At 46.4% G+C, this 17,408-nt stretch overlaps 1 protein-coding gene across 1 annotated transcript in view; it reads right to left on the bottom strand.

Annotated features, from left to right (window-relative positions):
- Positions 1-9,970, bottom strand: part of Map3k5 (mitogen-activated protein kinase kinase kinase 5) — a 206,277-nt gene extending 196,307 nt beyond the window's left edge. Inside the window, exon 1 of the mRNA XM_041653466.1 lies at positions 9,187-9,970. Coding sequence (XP_041509400.1) covers positions 9,187-9,652 — 466 coding nt within the window. The 5' untranslated portion in view covers positions 9,653-9,970. The remainder of the gene's footprint in view (positions 1-9,186) is intronic.
- Positions 9,971-17,408: the final 7,438 nt, after the last annotated feature.

Below are 17,408 nucleotides of genomic sequence, written 5' to 3'. Positions count from 1 at the left end.
CCACATATATTCCTTCTATTCAGCTAAGATGGTCAAGAGTGGATGACATAGCACTGAATGTCCTACTTGGATTTTGACCTGGCCACGTGAAATCCCCCATGCACCGGCGTGACCAAGATATACACAGAAATGCCAAGACGGAGAAGCAAGCAGTGCCGCTGGACGCAGGAATGACAGTCCGTCCTGGTCCTGGTTCTCTTTCTACAATATGCAGATTAGAAGGCTTGACTAGGACATCAAGAGGCATCTGAGCTGGGTGTAATGGTGCATACTGGTAATTCCAACACTGAGCTGAGACAGGAGGATTGCCAGTGTGAAAAGGGCTAACGAGTAAGACACTTCCCAAATAAAACAACAACGCTGAGCCACCAGCCCTCTTAGCCCCCGTGCCATCTCTCCAGCCCCAGGTTAAGTTCTACTTAACAAATTGAGATAGTCTGTTGAAATAAGATTTTTTTTTTAATCGTGTGCATGTGTGGTGTGCACTTGCTAGTTTAAATGCATGCACGTGGAGAAGGGTGAATATCCAGGTACACACGCGGAGGTCCAGGGTTAACACAGGACATCTTTCTTCAATCTCTATCTTGGTGTTTTGAAACATGGCCTCTCACTGAAACCGAAGTCTGTTGATTTGGTTAGACTAGATGGCAGTGAGCTTAAGGGATCTGTCTGTCTATCCTCTCCCACAAAGTCACCGTCTGGCACTCACCACACCATCCTCCCCTCTCCGCCCCCCCCTTCCTTCCTTAATGTGGACTCTGTAGCTCTGAGCCCAGGTCCTCCAGCTTGCATAGCAGGCACCTTACCAACTGAGTCATCTGCCAGGCCCAGTGTAATCAAGAATTTTAAATGAGGAAGGGTTTCCTAGCTTAGGAAATACTTGGTTTCATATAGTTTGTGGTCAGCAAATGGATGGACGGGCATCCCCTGATACGTACTAGGGCAGCTCTCCGGTGCAGCTGTTGAGCAAGAAGTTCGCAGGTATGAATGAAAGAGGCTGCGGATGCCAGAAAGCACTGACAGACAGGTCATGGGCATTTTCAGACTCCCTGTGTGAAGGAATACAACTTCCTGGATGGGTGAATCACATGTACCATGGGCAGTTCTTTCCTCGTTGCTGAGTCCCCATTGCAAGAGAAGAGGTCTGTTTGGAAGGAGTGTGTTCCGATGCGCTGTGTGTCATGGTTAACGCTAGCTAAGTCACAAAGCCCTGTCCTGCTATACAGAAGACCTCTTCACGTTTCTCTCCCTCTCCCCTCTCGTCTCCATTCAGATGATCACCACCACATAGCTTGTGTTTTGTCTCTCAGTTTTTATGCCTTTGTAAAAAGTTAATATAAAAATGAAAGGAGAGGAGGGAAAGGAAAAGGAGGGGAGGGAAGAGAGCCTTAGAATCCCTGACCAAAAAAAAAAAAAAAAAAAAAAAAGCAGTCTCCTGTCGCTGTACTGATTTGGACGGGTGTTTGAGGAGAAGGGCTGGAAGAAGCACTAAGAAGACCCACGGAGCTGGTACCTTGTAGTGCAGAGACCTACGCATTCACTGGGTTTGATGCATATGAATCTCCCACTCCACCACAAGAAACTGTGAACCAACGGAGCCCAGAACAGGAACTAAACAGAGCTCAGACCAGGCCTCCGAAACAGGAAGCAAGGGATAGTCCCTGTGGCTACCACAGAGGAACTGGCCTGTAGCGGTGAACTCCCAGGAAACTGGCACTAGCCAAGAGCACTGGTGAGGCGAGACAATGCTGGGCATTACACATAGGTCTCACCTAGAGAGGGAACCAGCTCAGGCTACCAGCTGACAATGTCTCAAACAGGCCAAGTCAACCAAGTGGAGGAAAGAAACCATGGCCATAGGAACAGGAAGCAAGGCCAGTCGGGATTATCTGTAAGTTGACTATTTGGGGTAAGAAATGGGAGCTCTAAAAAGAATCTATTTTTTTTTTATACTGAGAACTTTTTTTATATATTCACATGCACGTGCATGCATGCATGCATCCATGTCCATACACACATACACACACACACACACACACACACACACACACTCTCTTTTCTTGCAAAGGTTCTACTACAATTCATTTAGGAAAATCATATTTTGTTTCAATTAGCCAGTTATAAAAGAAGCCAAGAGGCTGCACTGTGCTCCAAGTTTAGACGCAGCAGCAAGAGCTGACCCAATGGCATGCCAAGACAAGAAGAAAGCATGTGTGGGTGACCACAGGGACTATTCTTCTTCAAAGTCCAAGCAACCGGAGGTAGGTAGGTAGGTCGCCTGGATCCAATGAACTTACCATTGTTTCCTCTTTTGAAATCTGGACTGAGACTTATTTCTCTAGAGAACTAGAGGGACTGAAAAGTACAGAGGCGCCATGGGGTAGTTCAGGCCAGAGGCTGTGAACACAAACGTCTGTGTTGATTGACAAAATACAGTCTTCACTCACCCATGGCATCATGGGTGAGTAATGATTAACTCTGAGTTTTCCCATACCTCTATTGTATGCAAAGACCTGTCCTTTATTCTGAGGTTATGTCCCGCAGTCTTATGTAGTCCAGGCTGATTTCAGCGTCATCCTATAACTGAGGATGACCTTTTAATCCTAACCTGTCTACCTCTAGATCCCAAGTGCTAAGACTGCAGGCTTGGGCCACCACATAGCAAAAGTCTTCATGCTATGGTTGTCCTCAGTGTTGTGGTTGCCGGTGTTGCTGTTTGGCGTGCTGGAGACTGAACTTGGGTTCTTGCAAATGCTAGCCAAGTGTTCTCGCATTAAGTCATGCTTCCCAGTCCCTACTTAATTTGGGTGAATGCATGATTAAAATTTTTAAATGTGTGTGTGTGTGTGTGTGTGTGTATGTCCATATGCGCATGTGGTGTTTACCTGTACTAACACATGTAGAGGTGGCCAGAGGGCAACCTCAGAAGTCTCCCTTTATTGCTCTCCACATTGTGTCCTTGTGCTTTAAGATGGGGGTCCCTCACTGTAATGATATTTTGTTTGTGTTTTAACAAATAAAGCTTGGTTAAAGATCAGAGTGTAGAGCTAAGCCACTAGAGGCCAGGGAGTGGTGGCACACACCTTTAATCCCAGGACTCAAGGCCACACTGGAGATTGAATCTGTCTACAAAGAGAAACAGAGCTCACACAAAGGTGCTCCCAGCACCTGGAAGTCACAGGCCTTTAATCCCAGCACTAGGGAGGTGCAGACAGGAGTGATATGGCTGGGTGGAGAGAGGAATATAAGGCGGGAGGAGACAGGAGCTCAATGCAATCCGAGGAGCAGTGCAGTTTGAGGCAGTCTGAGGATGCAATCTGAGGAGGCAGTCTGAGGACAGGATCACCCTTTTGGTCTGAACACTGTAGAAGTAAAAGAACTCTCTAGTGACCTGCCTCTCTGCTCCTCTGATCTTCAGCATTAACCTCTATTTATTATTCACTGACCCTGGACCACGCCATTTAGCGAGACTGGCTAGCTAGCAAGCCCTGCAATGCTCTAGTCTCCACCACTAGGATTGCAGATTCCCTTTGTGTTCTCAGCTTTCACACGGGCTCTGAGGATCTGAACTCAGGTCCTCGGGCTTTGAAGCATGCACCTTACCCACTAAGCCATCCCCCCAGTTCCTTACGGGCTCATCTTTTAGTACAAAAACATCTTTCCTTTTTAGGACCATTATATTAGATTGTTGTTCTTTGTTTCTCTTCATGTTAGAATATCTTTAGTTAGAAAAACAAAGTCTTGGCAAGTACATTTCAGTTCCCTCGAGTTTTTTTTAACGGGTTCATGGGAACTACTGGCTCACTGGGAACACATACTTCATCCTCTCTCCCGAAGTGAATGATAATAACTTACAAAATCTGGGCTGGACTCGAAAGCAGAAATGCAGAAGTCAGCAGGAAAACTTTCAAGAACTCAGTCTAAGACAGGGGGGTCCAAGGTTCATGTTTTATTTTACCAAACAGAACTGGAAGTCCTAAGAAGGTGGGCAGAAGGCAATGGAGGCAAAGCCCAGAGAGGTCAGATGCCACTCTGGCAAAACAGCATAGGGGGCACTTTGAGCGTAAACTCAACTCCACTGAAAACACAATGTGGATGAAAATAGAAAAGCTAAGAGCCTAAAATTTCAACTACCACGTGCTTCCTTCCGGCTCCCCACGATTGCTAGAGCATGAAACACGGAGCAGGAGATTGCAATCTTCAATGAGTCAGGCTAAGAGGAAGGCCCCAGCAGATGCAATAATGGCTCATGGGAAGGAAAGGGGAAGTGGGCAGTCCATCTAATCCAATGCCCACCAAGAGGAAGGTAGATGGTTTTGAGCCAAGCACAGTCCCTAAGCCTTACATCAGCGGGGAGCTGAAGGCCCTAAGCGGGGTAGGCGAGAAAGAAAGCTGAAAGAAGTGAAGGTATTCCCACATCTTGCTCGTACCTCCTCTTTCACTTGAGCACCCTTCTCTTCCCGCATCATCTCTCTCAGCCTTTTCCCTTATCCAAGCCGATGCTCCTCCTACCAAAGGCATCAGGGGCATTTGACAAAATGCATCAGAACAAAAGCCACTGGTCTAAGACCCAGAGGAGCATTTCAAAACCCCAGTGTGAGGGATCAGAAACATCATCTCTTGAGTGTTGAGAGTAGTGCATGGGTTCCATAGGTGTAAGCTGGCAAAGCCAGAATCTGGAATCCGCCGCCTCCAACACTGATACCATACCGAGGAAAGATGTGACGCAATCTTAAATCATTGAACCTGAATGAACACGCAGAACTTCTTTACGGCTCAGTGTTTTCATAAGCAAGATAAGGAGACACGGAAGGTCATTTTCGAGACAGGGTTTCTCTGTGGTTTTTTGGAGCCTGTCCTGGAACTAGCTCTTGTAGACCAGGCTGGTCTCGAACTCACAGAGATCCACCTGCCTCTGCCTCCCGAGTGCTGGGATTAAAGACGTGCGCCACCACCACCCAGCCCATTAAGGATTTTTAAGAGCTGGGAATATTGTTTGGTTGGCTGAGCATGCATGAAGTCCTGGGTTCGATACCCTGTACTAAGGGAGACTCTAAACCCAGCACTCAAGAGATGGGTGCTAAAGGATCGGAAGTTCAAGGTCATCCTCCATTGCACAGCAAGTTCAAATTCTGAGCACTGAAGGTCTGTCCACAAAGGCAGCCCCTTGTATCACTGACACCCGTAGCCTCTACAGACTTTTACTGCCTACCATGCAAAGTACTTGGAGCAGGTGTGGTCTGGCTTGGTATCTACCATCTCTGAGCGAGACTCTCTTATATATAAAACTATCTTTAAGACGCATGGATGGTTTTCACAGCAGCACTAATTAAGCATGAATCAGCTTTACTTGAGAGAAGAAGAGAACGGCAAACAGTCCAGAAACAAACCGGAATAAATAATAATAAAATCCAGAATTCTGTGAAAACATCAGTTGCAATGCATTCTTTAAACAGACATCAGCACACAGAATAGGGGAAAGTCTAACAATACGGGGCACTCTTTATCCCGTTCTTCATTCTACTAGGCTGAACTACTTGGGCTCCATCCTTCCTTTCCAAATGCTGCGACCCAGGCTCTGGGCTGCTGCCGCTCAGTGGCAGAGCTCCTGTCCGGCATGCACAAGGTGCAGTTTCCAGTGCTAGAGAAGCCACAACAATAAACAAGACCCAGGTTGGGCCGTCCTTATTCAGTCTCCCATCTGGCTTCAGGGGCCACGTCCTTTAAAAAGCTACCCTGTGGGGGCTGGAGAGATAGCTCAGCAGTTAAGAGCACTGACTGCTCTACCAAATGACCTGGGTTCAACGCCCAGGTCCCACATGGCAGTTCACAACTGTCTGTAACTCCAGTTTCTGAGGACCCGAAACTACCCATGGCAAAACATTAATAGACATTTTTTTAAAAAAATTACCCTTTGACCCGCAGTGGTAGAGCATACCTTTAGTCCCAGCACTCAGGAGGCAGAGGCAAGAGGATCTCTGAGTTCGAGGCCAGCCTGGTCTACAGAGCGAGTTCAAGGAATTCCAGGGCTAGACAGAGAAACCCTGTCTCAAACCATAAGGAAAAAAAAAGTTACCCTTCACCCCATCTACCCTAGCTCTGAGTGTGGGAATCTGTGGCTTCTGAGTGACCTTTACATGGGCTCTGTGACTCTGTGATGGCCCAGTCACAGGCTCCACCCTCCCACTCTCTGATCTCCTCAGGACCAAGGACAGGCCATAAACAGCACTTACAAATCTCTATGAAGTACAATGAGTCATTTGCAGTAATAAGACTGAAAATTTAAAGAACAGAATAGGTCATTCAAACCATCCTCTCCTGAAAATTTAAATGACTCACTCAAGATTACAGAAGAAACAGGACCAGAAATCCAGACCTCGAAGCTCCTGTTCCAATAGGCCTGCTTTCTTGTTTGCACAGATACACAGGATTCAGGGAAATCTTAGACATTTGATTCAATTCTTTCTCCACTTCTGCCCTGGTGAACTTTTCAAATAAATAAATAACCCCAACTAGAAGGCACAAGAAAAGCCTTTCTCACAAGTATAGGACAGAGCTGGATGAACAGCCCACCTGGAGGGGCCATGCCCTTCCAGCTGTGTCCTAAGGAGTCAATCTCCAGATGAAGGTGGGGTATAGAGAAAAGACCATGCATGACCCAGGGACCTGCATTTTCTACACTTAGCCAGCCTGCAAGCTTAAAACTGGCGACCAGTACAGTTTTGTCACCCACAGCCATACTCTCTTTGCTTGGCTTCTGTTTTTGAAAAGGAGACAGTCTCATTGTGTAGCTCAGGCTAGCCTTTGACTCACTGGATAGCTCAGGCTAGCCTCAGACTCTCAATGGCATAATCCTTTTCTTTAGAAACTGCTTCTGGCAGTTCTCATGTCAGAGTTGGGAACCTATGAGAGAAACCTGAAAGACTGAAGAGTCTCACATATTTCTGTCTGGCCTCTGACAGAAAACAAAACAACAACCAAAACAGTTGGCCAGCTCACACGGAAGGAGAGTGTCCACTCTCTTAGACATCAGGGGAAAACTTGAGTCTGACTACCATCAACGCCCAAATCCTTCAGTTTAGAAAGACGAAGGGTCAGGACAAAACTGGCACCACCCCTATTCCATCACAGCTTCATGCTGAATAAGAGACCTTCTAACAGCCTGGTGGCCGTGGCTCACACCTTTAATCCCAGCACTAAGGAGACAGAAGCAGGCGGATCTCTCTATGCTCTAGATCAGCATCGTCTACAGAGGGAGTCCCAGGGCTCCACGGAGAACCCTGTCTCTAAAAACCAAACCAAACAAACAGACAAAGCTATCATCCAGCTGGGCAGACACTAGACTCGGGCCTGTCTAAGGTGGCAGAAACAGTGGGTTGCAAGGCTGGCCACTCACAAGGGAGTCTCCAGACTTACCGCTGGTCCTCACTGCACCTGATGTCTCTGCAAACCTTTGCCAGTTCTTGATCCCAGAATCCCCCCCCGCCCCCGGAAGAATACTTTCTTTGATTCCAATAGCAAACGTGCCCTCCGTAAAGGCAGCCAGAGGCCCCTGCACTTTCAGGCTCAGCATTCTGCACTAACCAGTCCCTGCCTAAGAGGCCTAGGACTAGCTCTGGGTTGATTAGTTATCCCGCCTGATTCAGTAACACTCTTATCCTAGGCTGGGACACGGGATTAAGTGCGACAGACTCCAATGTCCGCACTCTTTAACCTTTCTCCCTTCTGCAGAGATGGTATTTGAGACTAACAGGGGACGGCCTTGTTAGAAAAGTTTCCTTCATATTAGCTGATGGTTTAAGAATTTTTTTTCCGGACTCCTAGGGAAAATATGCCCGCTCTATCATTGCAATAAAAATAAGCTCAAGTTTTTATTTGGCTTTTTTCCTCTCATATCATTTGGTCCTTTGAAGCTTCTTCCAAAATATAGTCCAAAAATAAGAGTGCTATAATTTTTAGAAAAGTTATGTTTATGTAATTTTTATAGCTAGCCACCCCGAGAACCAAGCTATAATGTATTATATTCATGTTCAGTTATGAAGACACAGACTGTTTAAAAAATACCCAAACCAGAAATTCCCAGTTTATTTAGTCTGGCTTCCTTAACATGAAGTTCTTCTTGTTCTTAAAATATTCAGCTTTGGCTGAATTCCAAAACAGACATAAGCCTACTTCAGGTGTTTGGAAGGGAGGCTGTAAGAGAATTAGATTGAAATATAAAACCCGCGATCACAAACGTAAGCGGCTTACTGTTTTTGAAGACATAAAGCCTGATTTTCCCACCACCACAATTATAAAACTTAGCATGTCTATTTCCTTGATTTCATTGCGTTTCAGCAACACGTGCCACTCCTGACATCTGCTAACAGGCAGCTAATTGCTTCGGTCATGAAACGGCTAAAAATGGAGACCTCCCCTTCCCATAGATATGCTAGCAATCACTTTAATGGACAACCAAATCTGTCATTAAATAGCATAGGAACTCTTTTAACGATGTTAAATTATAAACCCTCCCAAAACCCACCACAGTATCTGGGGCAAATTAAAACACACACACACACACACACACACACACACACACTGGTTTTTTTGGGTAAGACTCTAACAAAGATCACACATATGTGATGTAGTCTACTGTAGTTTTACTCTAGGATGTAGTCATTTGTTCAAATTGGTAAGAAGATGGGAAATTCAAGCCACAGAAACCTGAAGGTGAAATGAATTGGGCAAGGTCAGGCCATGCTTTGAAAACGCACACACATACACTCTGCAGGCGGGCTGACTGCTTGGCATAAGGCGTTCAGTACTCCTCCCAACACTGAGAACAGAACAGCACCTCGGAGGGCCACAGGTGTGTGAAAGGAAAACCTAATGATATACCGACTGGCGAGAACTGATTGATCTCGCAATGCTGAAAAAATGTTCTTCAAGCCTTGGACTTGGAACCAGGGGCTCCACAGCATTAATCAGCGAATCTCCCGAACAGTCTCTTGCACCAACACACCCTCTCTGCTAGGAGCGGCGGGCTCCAGGATAGTCCCGCAACCTCTTTGGTTGCTCCCAATGCGCGTGATATAAATGGGAAGCTTGCTTCCCGCCCGTGAAAGCAAAACAAAACAAAATATTCTCCACGATGACGGCCAAGGGAAACTCGGCGGCGGCCACAGCGAGGAAACTGCCACTCACCTGCGTTGTAGAAACGGTCCAGCACGGCGGTTTCCCCGAAGTCCAATTTCCCAAAATGCAGGGTCTCCAGGGTGGCGCCCACCACCTCACACGCCTCCCGCAGGCTCTGCAGGGCCTCGCTCTCGGCCACCACCAGCTGCCCCTGGCTTGCCTCGTTGATCACATATGCCACGGTGGTCCTCCGGCCGCCCCCGCTGCCAGGGTTGCCCCGGCCTCGGGTGGCGCTGCACCCGGGGGTGGTAGCAGGGCACCCGGTGCCAGGAGCGGCCGCGCTCTCCACGTTCCAGAAACTGCCCGGCGGTGGCGGTGGCTGTGGCGGCAGAGGCAGCTGGCTCGGCTCACCCTCCGCCGCCGTCGCCGCTCCTCCTCCCCTCCGGCAGCTGCCACCCTCCGGGATGGTGCAAAAGCCCGCGGACGCAAAGGGCGGCACGGAGAAAGTGATGCCCTGGCCGGCTTCGGTGCCCATCTCTGCCTGCCGGGCTGCCGCGCCAGCGACCCCGGGGTCCCCAGTCCAGACGCACCGTCTGGCTAGCCACAGCTCCGGGCTGCTCCGTGCACGCCGGGCTAGGCAGCTGCCATCGCGCGCCGCGCCTTCGCCGCCGCGCCGCCGCCTCCGCTCGGGCGCCCTGTCCCCCGGGGCCACGCCGCTGCCCGGAGGCGGCTCGCCCCTCCTCGGCGCCTCCGTGGCCACGCCGCTCGCCCGCAGCAGGGTGGAGAGTCCACGGGGTGGGGACGCCAGCCGCGGCGAGCGGGAAGGGACAGAGCTTCCTCCTCTTGGCGGGCGGACCAGTCTGCGGCCAACCTGCGTGGCCGCTGCGGCTCAAGGGCGCCGCGCTCGGGGAGCCGCGCGTTGTCGCCCGCGGAGCGCGGGCCGGACGAGGGCGCCCTCTGGGTGCCGCGCTACCTGGAGAACACCTTACGCGCGGTGGGCGGGCTGCCCCGGGTCAGGTCCCGGAACCGCGGTGGCCCCACCCGAAAGGACCCGCCTCCCTGCTCGGCCGCAGCTCCCCTGCAACGACTCCTGGGGCGCCTCCTCCTTCCTTCCTCTTCTCGTTCACCGGATCGCCGCGCCCTCCGAGTCCCAGCGTCGGTCTCGCAGCCGCTCGTCGTCTCGGCCACCCGCCTCCGGCCGCCCACTCGTTGCAGCACCGAGAGCCAGGGCCCGCCCCTGGGGAGGGCGCTGCTGGGAAGCTGCAGCTTGCACTGAGCACGCTGCTCCCAGACCTTAGAGAACCTGCAAGGGGGTTGAAAAGCCCCGGGCGCGCACCCCTGCGGGAAGGCGCTAACAAGTGTCTCTAGCCTGTATTGTCAGGGTCAGCCCCACCAGGCGGTGGCAGCGTTGGGCACAGCCACCGGGCCTTGCACGGGTCCGCCCGTGGGCCGCACGCACTCGGACCGCGAGTGGCGCTGGAAGCTCCGGGGGTGGCCCACGTGCCGAGAGGCGGGATGATCCCAGCTAGCACCCTAGAGCCCAGGCCTCAACTGGAAAGTGGTTTATAAGTGACAGGGGCGCTAAATTTAGAAGTGGTCGGCTAAATTTATCGTGGCAGCCGCTGGTGCTTTGCGTTTGTAAAATTTCCAGTGGATTACGTTGTTATCGTTAATGAGTAATTGATTAGCTCCAGGACTGAATGATTTCATATTCTGGTTTATCATCTTAAAATGCCCCCCTCACCCCCCCCCCCGCGCGCCAGATATTTAACATAGAGGATGTGGGGAAATTATCATCCGAAATTGAAAGAAAGAAGTTGATTTATTTCCTTTTTTTTCTTTAATCGAACCGCACACAAAAGAAATGGGTCGATTGTTTGAGCGCAACCAAAAGGCTCTCACTTATTTTGGGAAGCAAAACCAGATGGGTAAGTTCCCAGAGAACTCTTCCAGAATGCTGTTAGGTCATGTCAGGAAAACCCAAAAGATAAGGGATTTGGATTTCCTAACTCGAGGTTAGTGAGTCAAATTATAAAAGAACAAAAATAAAAATTCCATGTCAAGCTCCCCCAAAGCCTTACTTGGTGCTGTTGCATAGGGGAACCTGGGGGGAAGCGACAAACTCAGACTACAGCCATGCCTAATTCTTAACATTCTTGCAGCGTTTTATTGCTAGTTTCCAAATAATAACGTTTTCCTTTTTGTGACTTGATTGTACTCCCCAAACAGTGGAAGCCTGGGCAACTGACCTGCCACTCAAGGTCCTTTAAAGCAGTCACTAAGTTCATTTCGAATGGCATGGTCTTTCCAGTTTCTAGGTGGTAAGCATGCATTGCCAGGCTCCTAAACAAGTGCTTCTTAAGGCTCCCAAGTTTCTGTGAATCCAGAGGAAACAAGCCACCTAAGGTCAACGCAAGGACCACCCTAAACTAAGCAAGTACTTAATGCATAGAAGGGTAAGTATTTTACAACATGGAAATGAAAATAACATCAGGACTGGTATTCAAAACTCTAAAAGGAAAAAATTATAAACTTGATAATAAGTTTCCATGGCAAATGGAGCGTAAGGTAGACAAATAAAATGTTATCTGAGACCGGTACCACAATCGTGCGTTTCTGAAAATAGGAAAAAGATAAAAATTTCTTTTTTAAGATGTATTTCACTTGTGTCTGCCTGTGGATATGTGCATAAGAATGTAGGCGCCCTCAGAGCAGGCGGCAGACCCCTGGAACTGGAGTAACAGATGCTTGTGAGCTGCCTGATAGAGGGACTGGGAATGAAATTCTGGTCCTCTACTAGAGTAGTATGTACACCTAACTAGTGAGCCATCTGTGTGTGGTATATTCCTTTACACCATATGAAAATGGACAATCACTGTGATTGGTCTAATAAGGAATCTGACTGGCCAATAGCTGAACGGAAGAAGGTTTTAGGGGGGAAAGCCCAACTGAGAATGCTGATAGGAGGAAGGGCAGAGTCAGAGGAGGTGCCAGCCAGACGCACAGGAAACAGGATGTGTAGAAAATGAGGTTAACAAGCCATGAGCCAATGGCAGGGGGTAGATAAGAAATGTGGGTTAATTTAAATGTAAGAGTTAGCTAGTAACAAGCCTGAGCCACCGACTGAGAATTTAATGTAAGTCTCAGCGTGTTTATTTGGGAGCTCCTGGGGGACAGAAACTTCCGCATACATTCCTGCCCCTAGAAAAATATTTAGAAAGAAACATAAAGCCATGTACAATTCATGGTCATGGGAATATAGATAACTCTTATCTATATAGAAAAAATCCAAGTACAAATGGAAAACTATATTAATATAACCACTTTTGCTAAATGTGTTGGCAAAATTCCTGACGTTTTATAACACACACTTTGAAATCGGATCTAAGGAAATAGACACTCTCATTTCTGGCAGGATGGAAAATAATGAAGATAATGAGTGTGTGGGCCCAGGCCTGTAATCCCAGCGCTTGGGAGGCTGAGCCAAAAAGTTCACATTTGAAGCCAGCCTAGGCTACCTAGCAAGAACTTGTCTTAACAAAAAATACAATTAAAAAAATGTAATGAGACATTTTTAATATCTAGCAAAATTCCATATACATTTGTGCTTGGCATGGAAATCCCACTTATAAAGATTTATCTCAAGAGTTGGGGACTTGCAAGTTTCAGAACCTGAGTTGGGAGCCTCTCTCCTACCCCCAGTACTTAAAAAAACAAAAAACAAAAAACAAAAAAAAACAGGTACTCAGTGTGTGCCTGAATCCCCAGCCTTAGGAGCCAGGAGAGGGCAGAGACTGGTGGATCCCTGAAGCCTATTGGCTGGCCACCCTAGCCAAATTGATAAACTCCAGGACTAAGGAGAGATCCTGTTTCAAAATATAAGAGGAAAGACGATTGAGGAAGACACTCAGAGTCGACATGTGACCTCTACACACACTTACGTATGTACCTGAATACACAGATGCACACATATAAACATGCACTGCGCACATACATATGTGTGCGCACACACAGAAAGACAGAGAGCGGGAAAGACTACATTGCTGGAGTCCCCACCCCTGGTTTTCTAGTTATTTACATCGAGACAATTCTAGATCTCTTTTTTTCAAATGAGTAGTGAGAAACCAAAGCTTCGTTTCACTTCCTTAGGAAAACGGCAACAACATATTGTCTACGTTCTGTTCTTTTAAAATATTTTTATCTCTCCTTTGGGAATTTTATGCCATGTATTTTGATTATATTCATCCCCCACCACTTTGTATTTTTTAAATATTGCACTATCCGCAGTGATAGGACAAGGAGAGAAGAGAGGTTGAGCGAGATGAACCTTCTGATGAGAAGGAATTTCAAGGCAGGTGCTGTGATGAGCTGAGGCCAACAGTCCTGGGCTGAGCACAGAATGGGGCCGTTAGAACCTGAGAGAAGGAAGCAGAGAAGACTTGCAGGAATGTGTGTGCAGGGCTCTTTAAATCTTCGGGTGGATACTTCTCAGCACAGGTATAGAAAACACCTCAGTTCAGGCAAAAGCCACTTCTGGGCATAGCGTAATTATTGGGGGGACCTAAAATGAACAAATACCACAGCTAACACAGATCCAGAGATAACTAATGCTCCACCCCCCCCCCCCCTTAGCCAGGGTACAGCTCTCACAGAATACCTGGAGAGAGCAGAGCATTCTAAAGGGCATTTTAGGTTAGCTTAAAAAACCAGAAAGTTTACCCATAAATAAAGTTACCCATAAGTAACTAATTGTGTATCAAAAAAAATCTAGTGAGAAAATCTAAACTTTGAAAGAGCTGTAACAAAATGGGTAAAATACATATGACATGTACCAAAACGCCTGGAACAAAAACAATAATAAAGAGAAAAATCGCTAAAATACAACCACAGAATTGACTAGAAGACATAGCAAAGACTTTAATACAGTTATTCGTTTTTGAAAATATAGGATGCAAATGAGTACATGACCATATTGAAGAGGAAAAAAGCAAAACAGAACCAAATGGAATGGAGTGGGAACAGTTTCAAAAATTTGTTTCTTTCTTTTATTTATTTATTTATTTATTTATTTATTTTTTTAGTTTTGGTGTTTAGAGACAGGGTTTCTCTGTGTAGCCCTGACTGTCCTGGAACTCACTCTGTAGACCAAGGGGGCCTCTAACTCAGAAATCTGCATGCCTCCCAAGTATTGGGATCAAAGGCGTAAGCCACATTGCCCATATTAAAATTTATTTTTAATTAGATGCAATTAACAGCAGATTATACACCATGGAAAACCCGATCAATGAACTTGAGTAGTAGAAGCAATGCATAAATACACATACTTTCTTGATGTAAGTTTACCTCAAGGTCTCCTCTAAGTGGAAAATTCGCTAAGAGGAATCACACAGCTAAGCATGTGGTTCATGTTTATGCCCAAAGGAATCGGGCACAAGAGCCCAACTAGGAATCCTCCTAGTAGAGTCTGTCAGGGTACTATTTCCTCAGGAGTATGTGGTAGCAATCAGTAAATGTGAAGTGTTACCTACCAGGGAAGCTCAGAGACTGGGTAGCCAGGAGTTCACAAAGATTCCAGACTCCACAAGGAAAGCAGGTGCCCAGCATGAACCATGCTCTTTGCACAGTTTAGGCATAGCTATTTTTAGCAAGAGATAAAGGAAATGTTCAGAAACCCAGTGGTGAACACTGCCCTTTCTGAGAATAGCAGTCTCAAGTCTGCTGTGTTCCCTCCTCCCCCAAGGTTTCCAAGCTCTACACGGTGAATGTGTGTAGCTTACGAGAGCCACTTACGATTTAATAACTCTGTTTGCCTTATAAAAATTGCATGAATAAAAGTAAAAGCAATAACTGGGTAATCAAAACATCATGTTGGACAAAGATAAGGATAACAGACATGCACACGTCAGTAGTATGGAGTGTAGAAAAGACAAATACAGCTCACAGTGACAGGAAGCGGGTCAGCTGGGCCCCAGGATGTGTAGACTGGGTAATGAATGTACGGAATTGTTGGATGACGTCATTGACATAGTTCCATGGGCGTAGACACTTTTGCCTACTCGTTGGAGGACACAGTTAGTTGGGCACGATGATGTAGGTCTGTAACCCCAGCGTTCAAGAAGAAGCAATGGTGTAGAATCACGGGTTTGAGGCCTGTCCATGCTACACAGTGAGTCCTGGGCAATGGCGAGAGCTTGTCTCAAAATTAACTAATTAAAGTTCGTATATTTCTTAGTATGGAAAGAAATTTTTAAAAAATTGGAAAGGGAGGAATAGGTAGAGAAGACTTGAATAAAACATTTCTTATTTTTGTAGACTTTGACTTTGAATTTGCAATACTGTTATACACAGCAATAATAATATAATAATAAAGGTTAGACGTGCAAACTCTAAAAATAAAAAATAGAGCAATATTAACTAACCTAGGATGTGTTATTGACCTCATTGATAGGTCACACATGGGAGAATTTGAATAGAGATAAGGACAATAAGTCCAACTAATTAAAGCACACTGTGCACATTGAAATTCCTGAATTAAGGGGCTGGAGAGATGGCTCAGTGGTTAAGAGCACTGGCTGTTCTTCCAGAGGTCCTGAGTTCAATTCCCAGCAACTACATGGTGACTTCCAACCATCTACAGTGAGATCTGGTGTCCTCTTCTGGTCTGCAGGCATACATGCAGGCAGAACACTGTATACATAATAAATAAATAAATCTAAAAAAAATCTTGAATTAATAATGAAGTTACAAAAACTAATTGGTTAAACATGGATAAAGTGGGTGAACTGGCAAGAAGAAGGGATTAAATGAATTAAATGTTTATAGCACTTCCCATAACCCGTTGTGAACTGGCCAAGAGTGCTGTTATCATTTTGCTGACCTTCCCTGTCACCTGTGTACCCTGTCCCTTTAAGAGACAAGCCCTGCCCGCCCTCAATCTCCCCTTCCCCTTTGCCAAGACAAGCTGATCTCACCCCTCTCTCCATCTTCAAGCTCTTTCTCTGTCCATCCCTCTTCTGAAGAGGTAACTACTGCCTCTCTCTCTCTCTTCCCCCTTCTTCTCTCTTCCTTCTCTTTCCTCTTTCTCTGCCCCCCCCCAGCTTCTCTCTCTCTCTCTCCTTCTCCCCTCCCATCCATAACCCCTAACTCTTATACCATTCCCAATACCCACTAAATAAACTCTATACCCCAGCTCTCTCCACATGGCATATCTGTCTGTCTCCCACCTACACCATCTCCCGCCCGCCAGGGGACCTGCCAGGGTTGTCGCAGAATATCCTTCAGGTGCACTCCTATGATGCCAGGACGCAGGAAGCTGACCCCGTAGAATCGTGAGTTCAAGGCCTTCCAGGACTACATAGTAAGACGCTGTCTCAAAAGGAAAAAGAAGAAACACGCATATCCCAGGTATTTCTGAGAGTACTCACATAAATGAAAGAGGAAAAGTTCCTCTTTACAAATTAGCCTACCAATAAATAAAGAACAAATAATGAAATTAAAATATGAGCATGTGCTACATTTAATGAATTAATACCAATAACTACCAATGTAGAAAAAGAGAGAAAACCAGGTATTCTAAATCTGTTGATAGAAGGTCATACCACTACTGGCCTATGAAATAGTTTGACCTAGAATGAAATAAGAAAACATCTTGAACCTGAACATGTATCTAAATCAAAATAATTTTAACAGAGGACAATGGGCTGTGTGAGAGTAAGTACACCAGCAACCAGCAAGATTCAACTTCAACAAAAAGACACATGGCTTGCTTCATTCAGGCTGCTGTTCCAAATACTAGAGTTGGGTCATTATGAATTATAAAAATGTATTTATATGCACATACACACACATTAAAATAAGTAAAAATTCAAACAAAACTAGAAGTGAAGTAAAATTGTGTAGAGTATAAATGAAACAAGATGGCAGGACATAGAGAAATCAAGGTCAGTATAACTCAGCATTAACATCGCTGCATTTTCCTTTATTGTCTCACCTTGAGAATTTTACCTTCTCTCCAAACCATGCGTGGTTTTCATAGAATTTTTATCTCATGTAAATAACCAGAGGCCTTGCTCTCTATTTTTAAGTGGTATTTTTAGTTATTCTTTGAAAATTTCATACCTGCGTATGATGTATCATGAGCCCATCTACCCTACTCCCCACCTTCAACACTTGCTGGAGTTCCCCCAAAACGTCGCCCTCCCAACTTCATGTCCTTTGTTTTTATAGCCCACTAAATCATATTAGTGCTTCTCGTGTGGTCAGCAGTGCGCTATCCGCTAGAGAATGGACAT

This window comes from Microtus oregoni, unplaced genomic scaffold, assembly GCF_018167655.1.
Source record: "Microtus oregoni isolate MIOR12 unplaced genomic scaffold, Mior012 000006F_ref0000085, whole genome shotgun sequence".
Lineage (NCBI taxonomy): Eukaryota > Metazoa > Chordata > Mammalia > Rodentia > Cricetidae > Microtus > Microtus oregoni.
The sequence above is the reverse complement of the archived record's forward strand: the minus strand, read 5'-3'. Positions and strand labels throughout refer to the sequence as shown.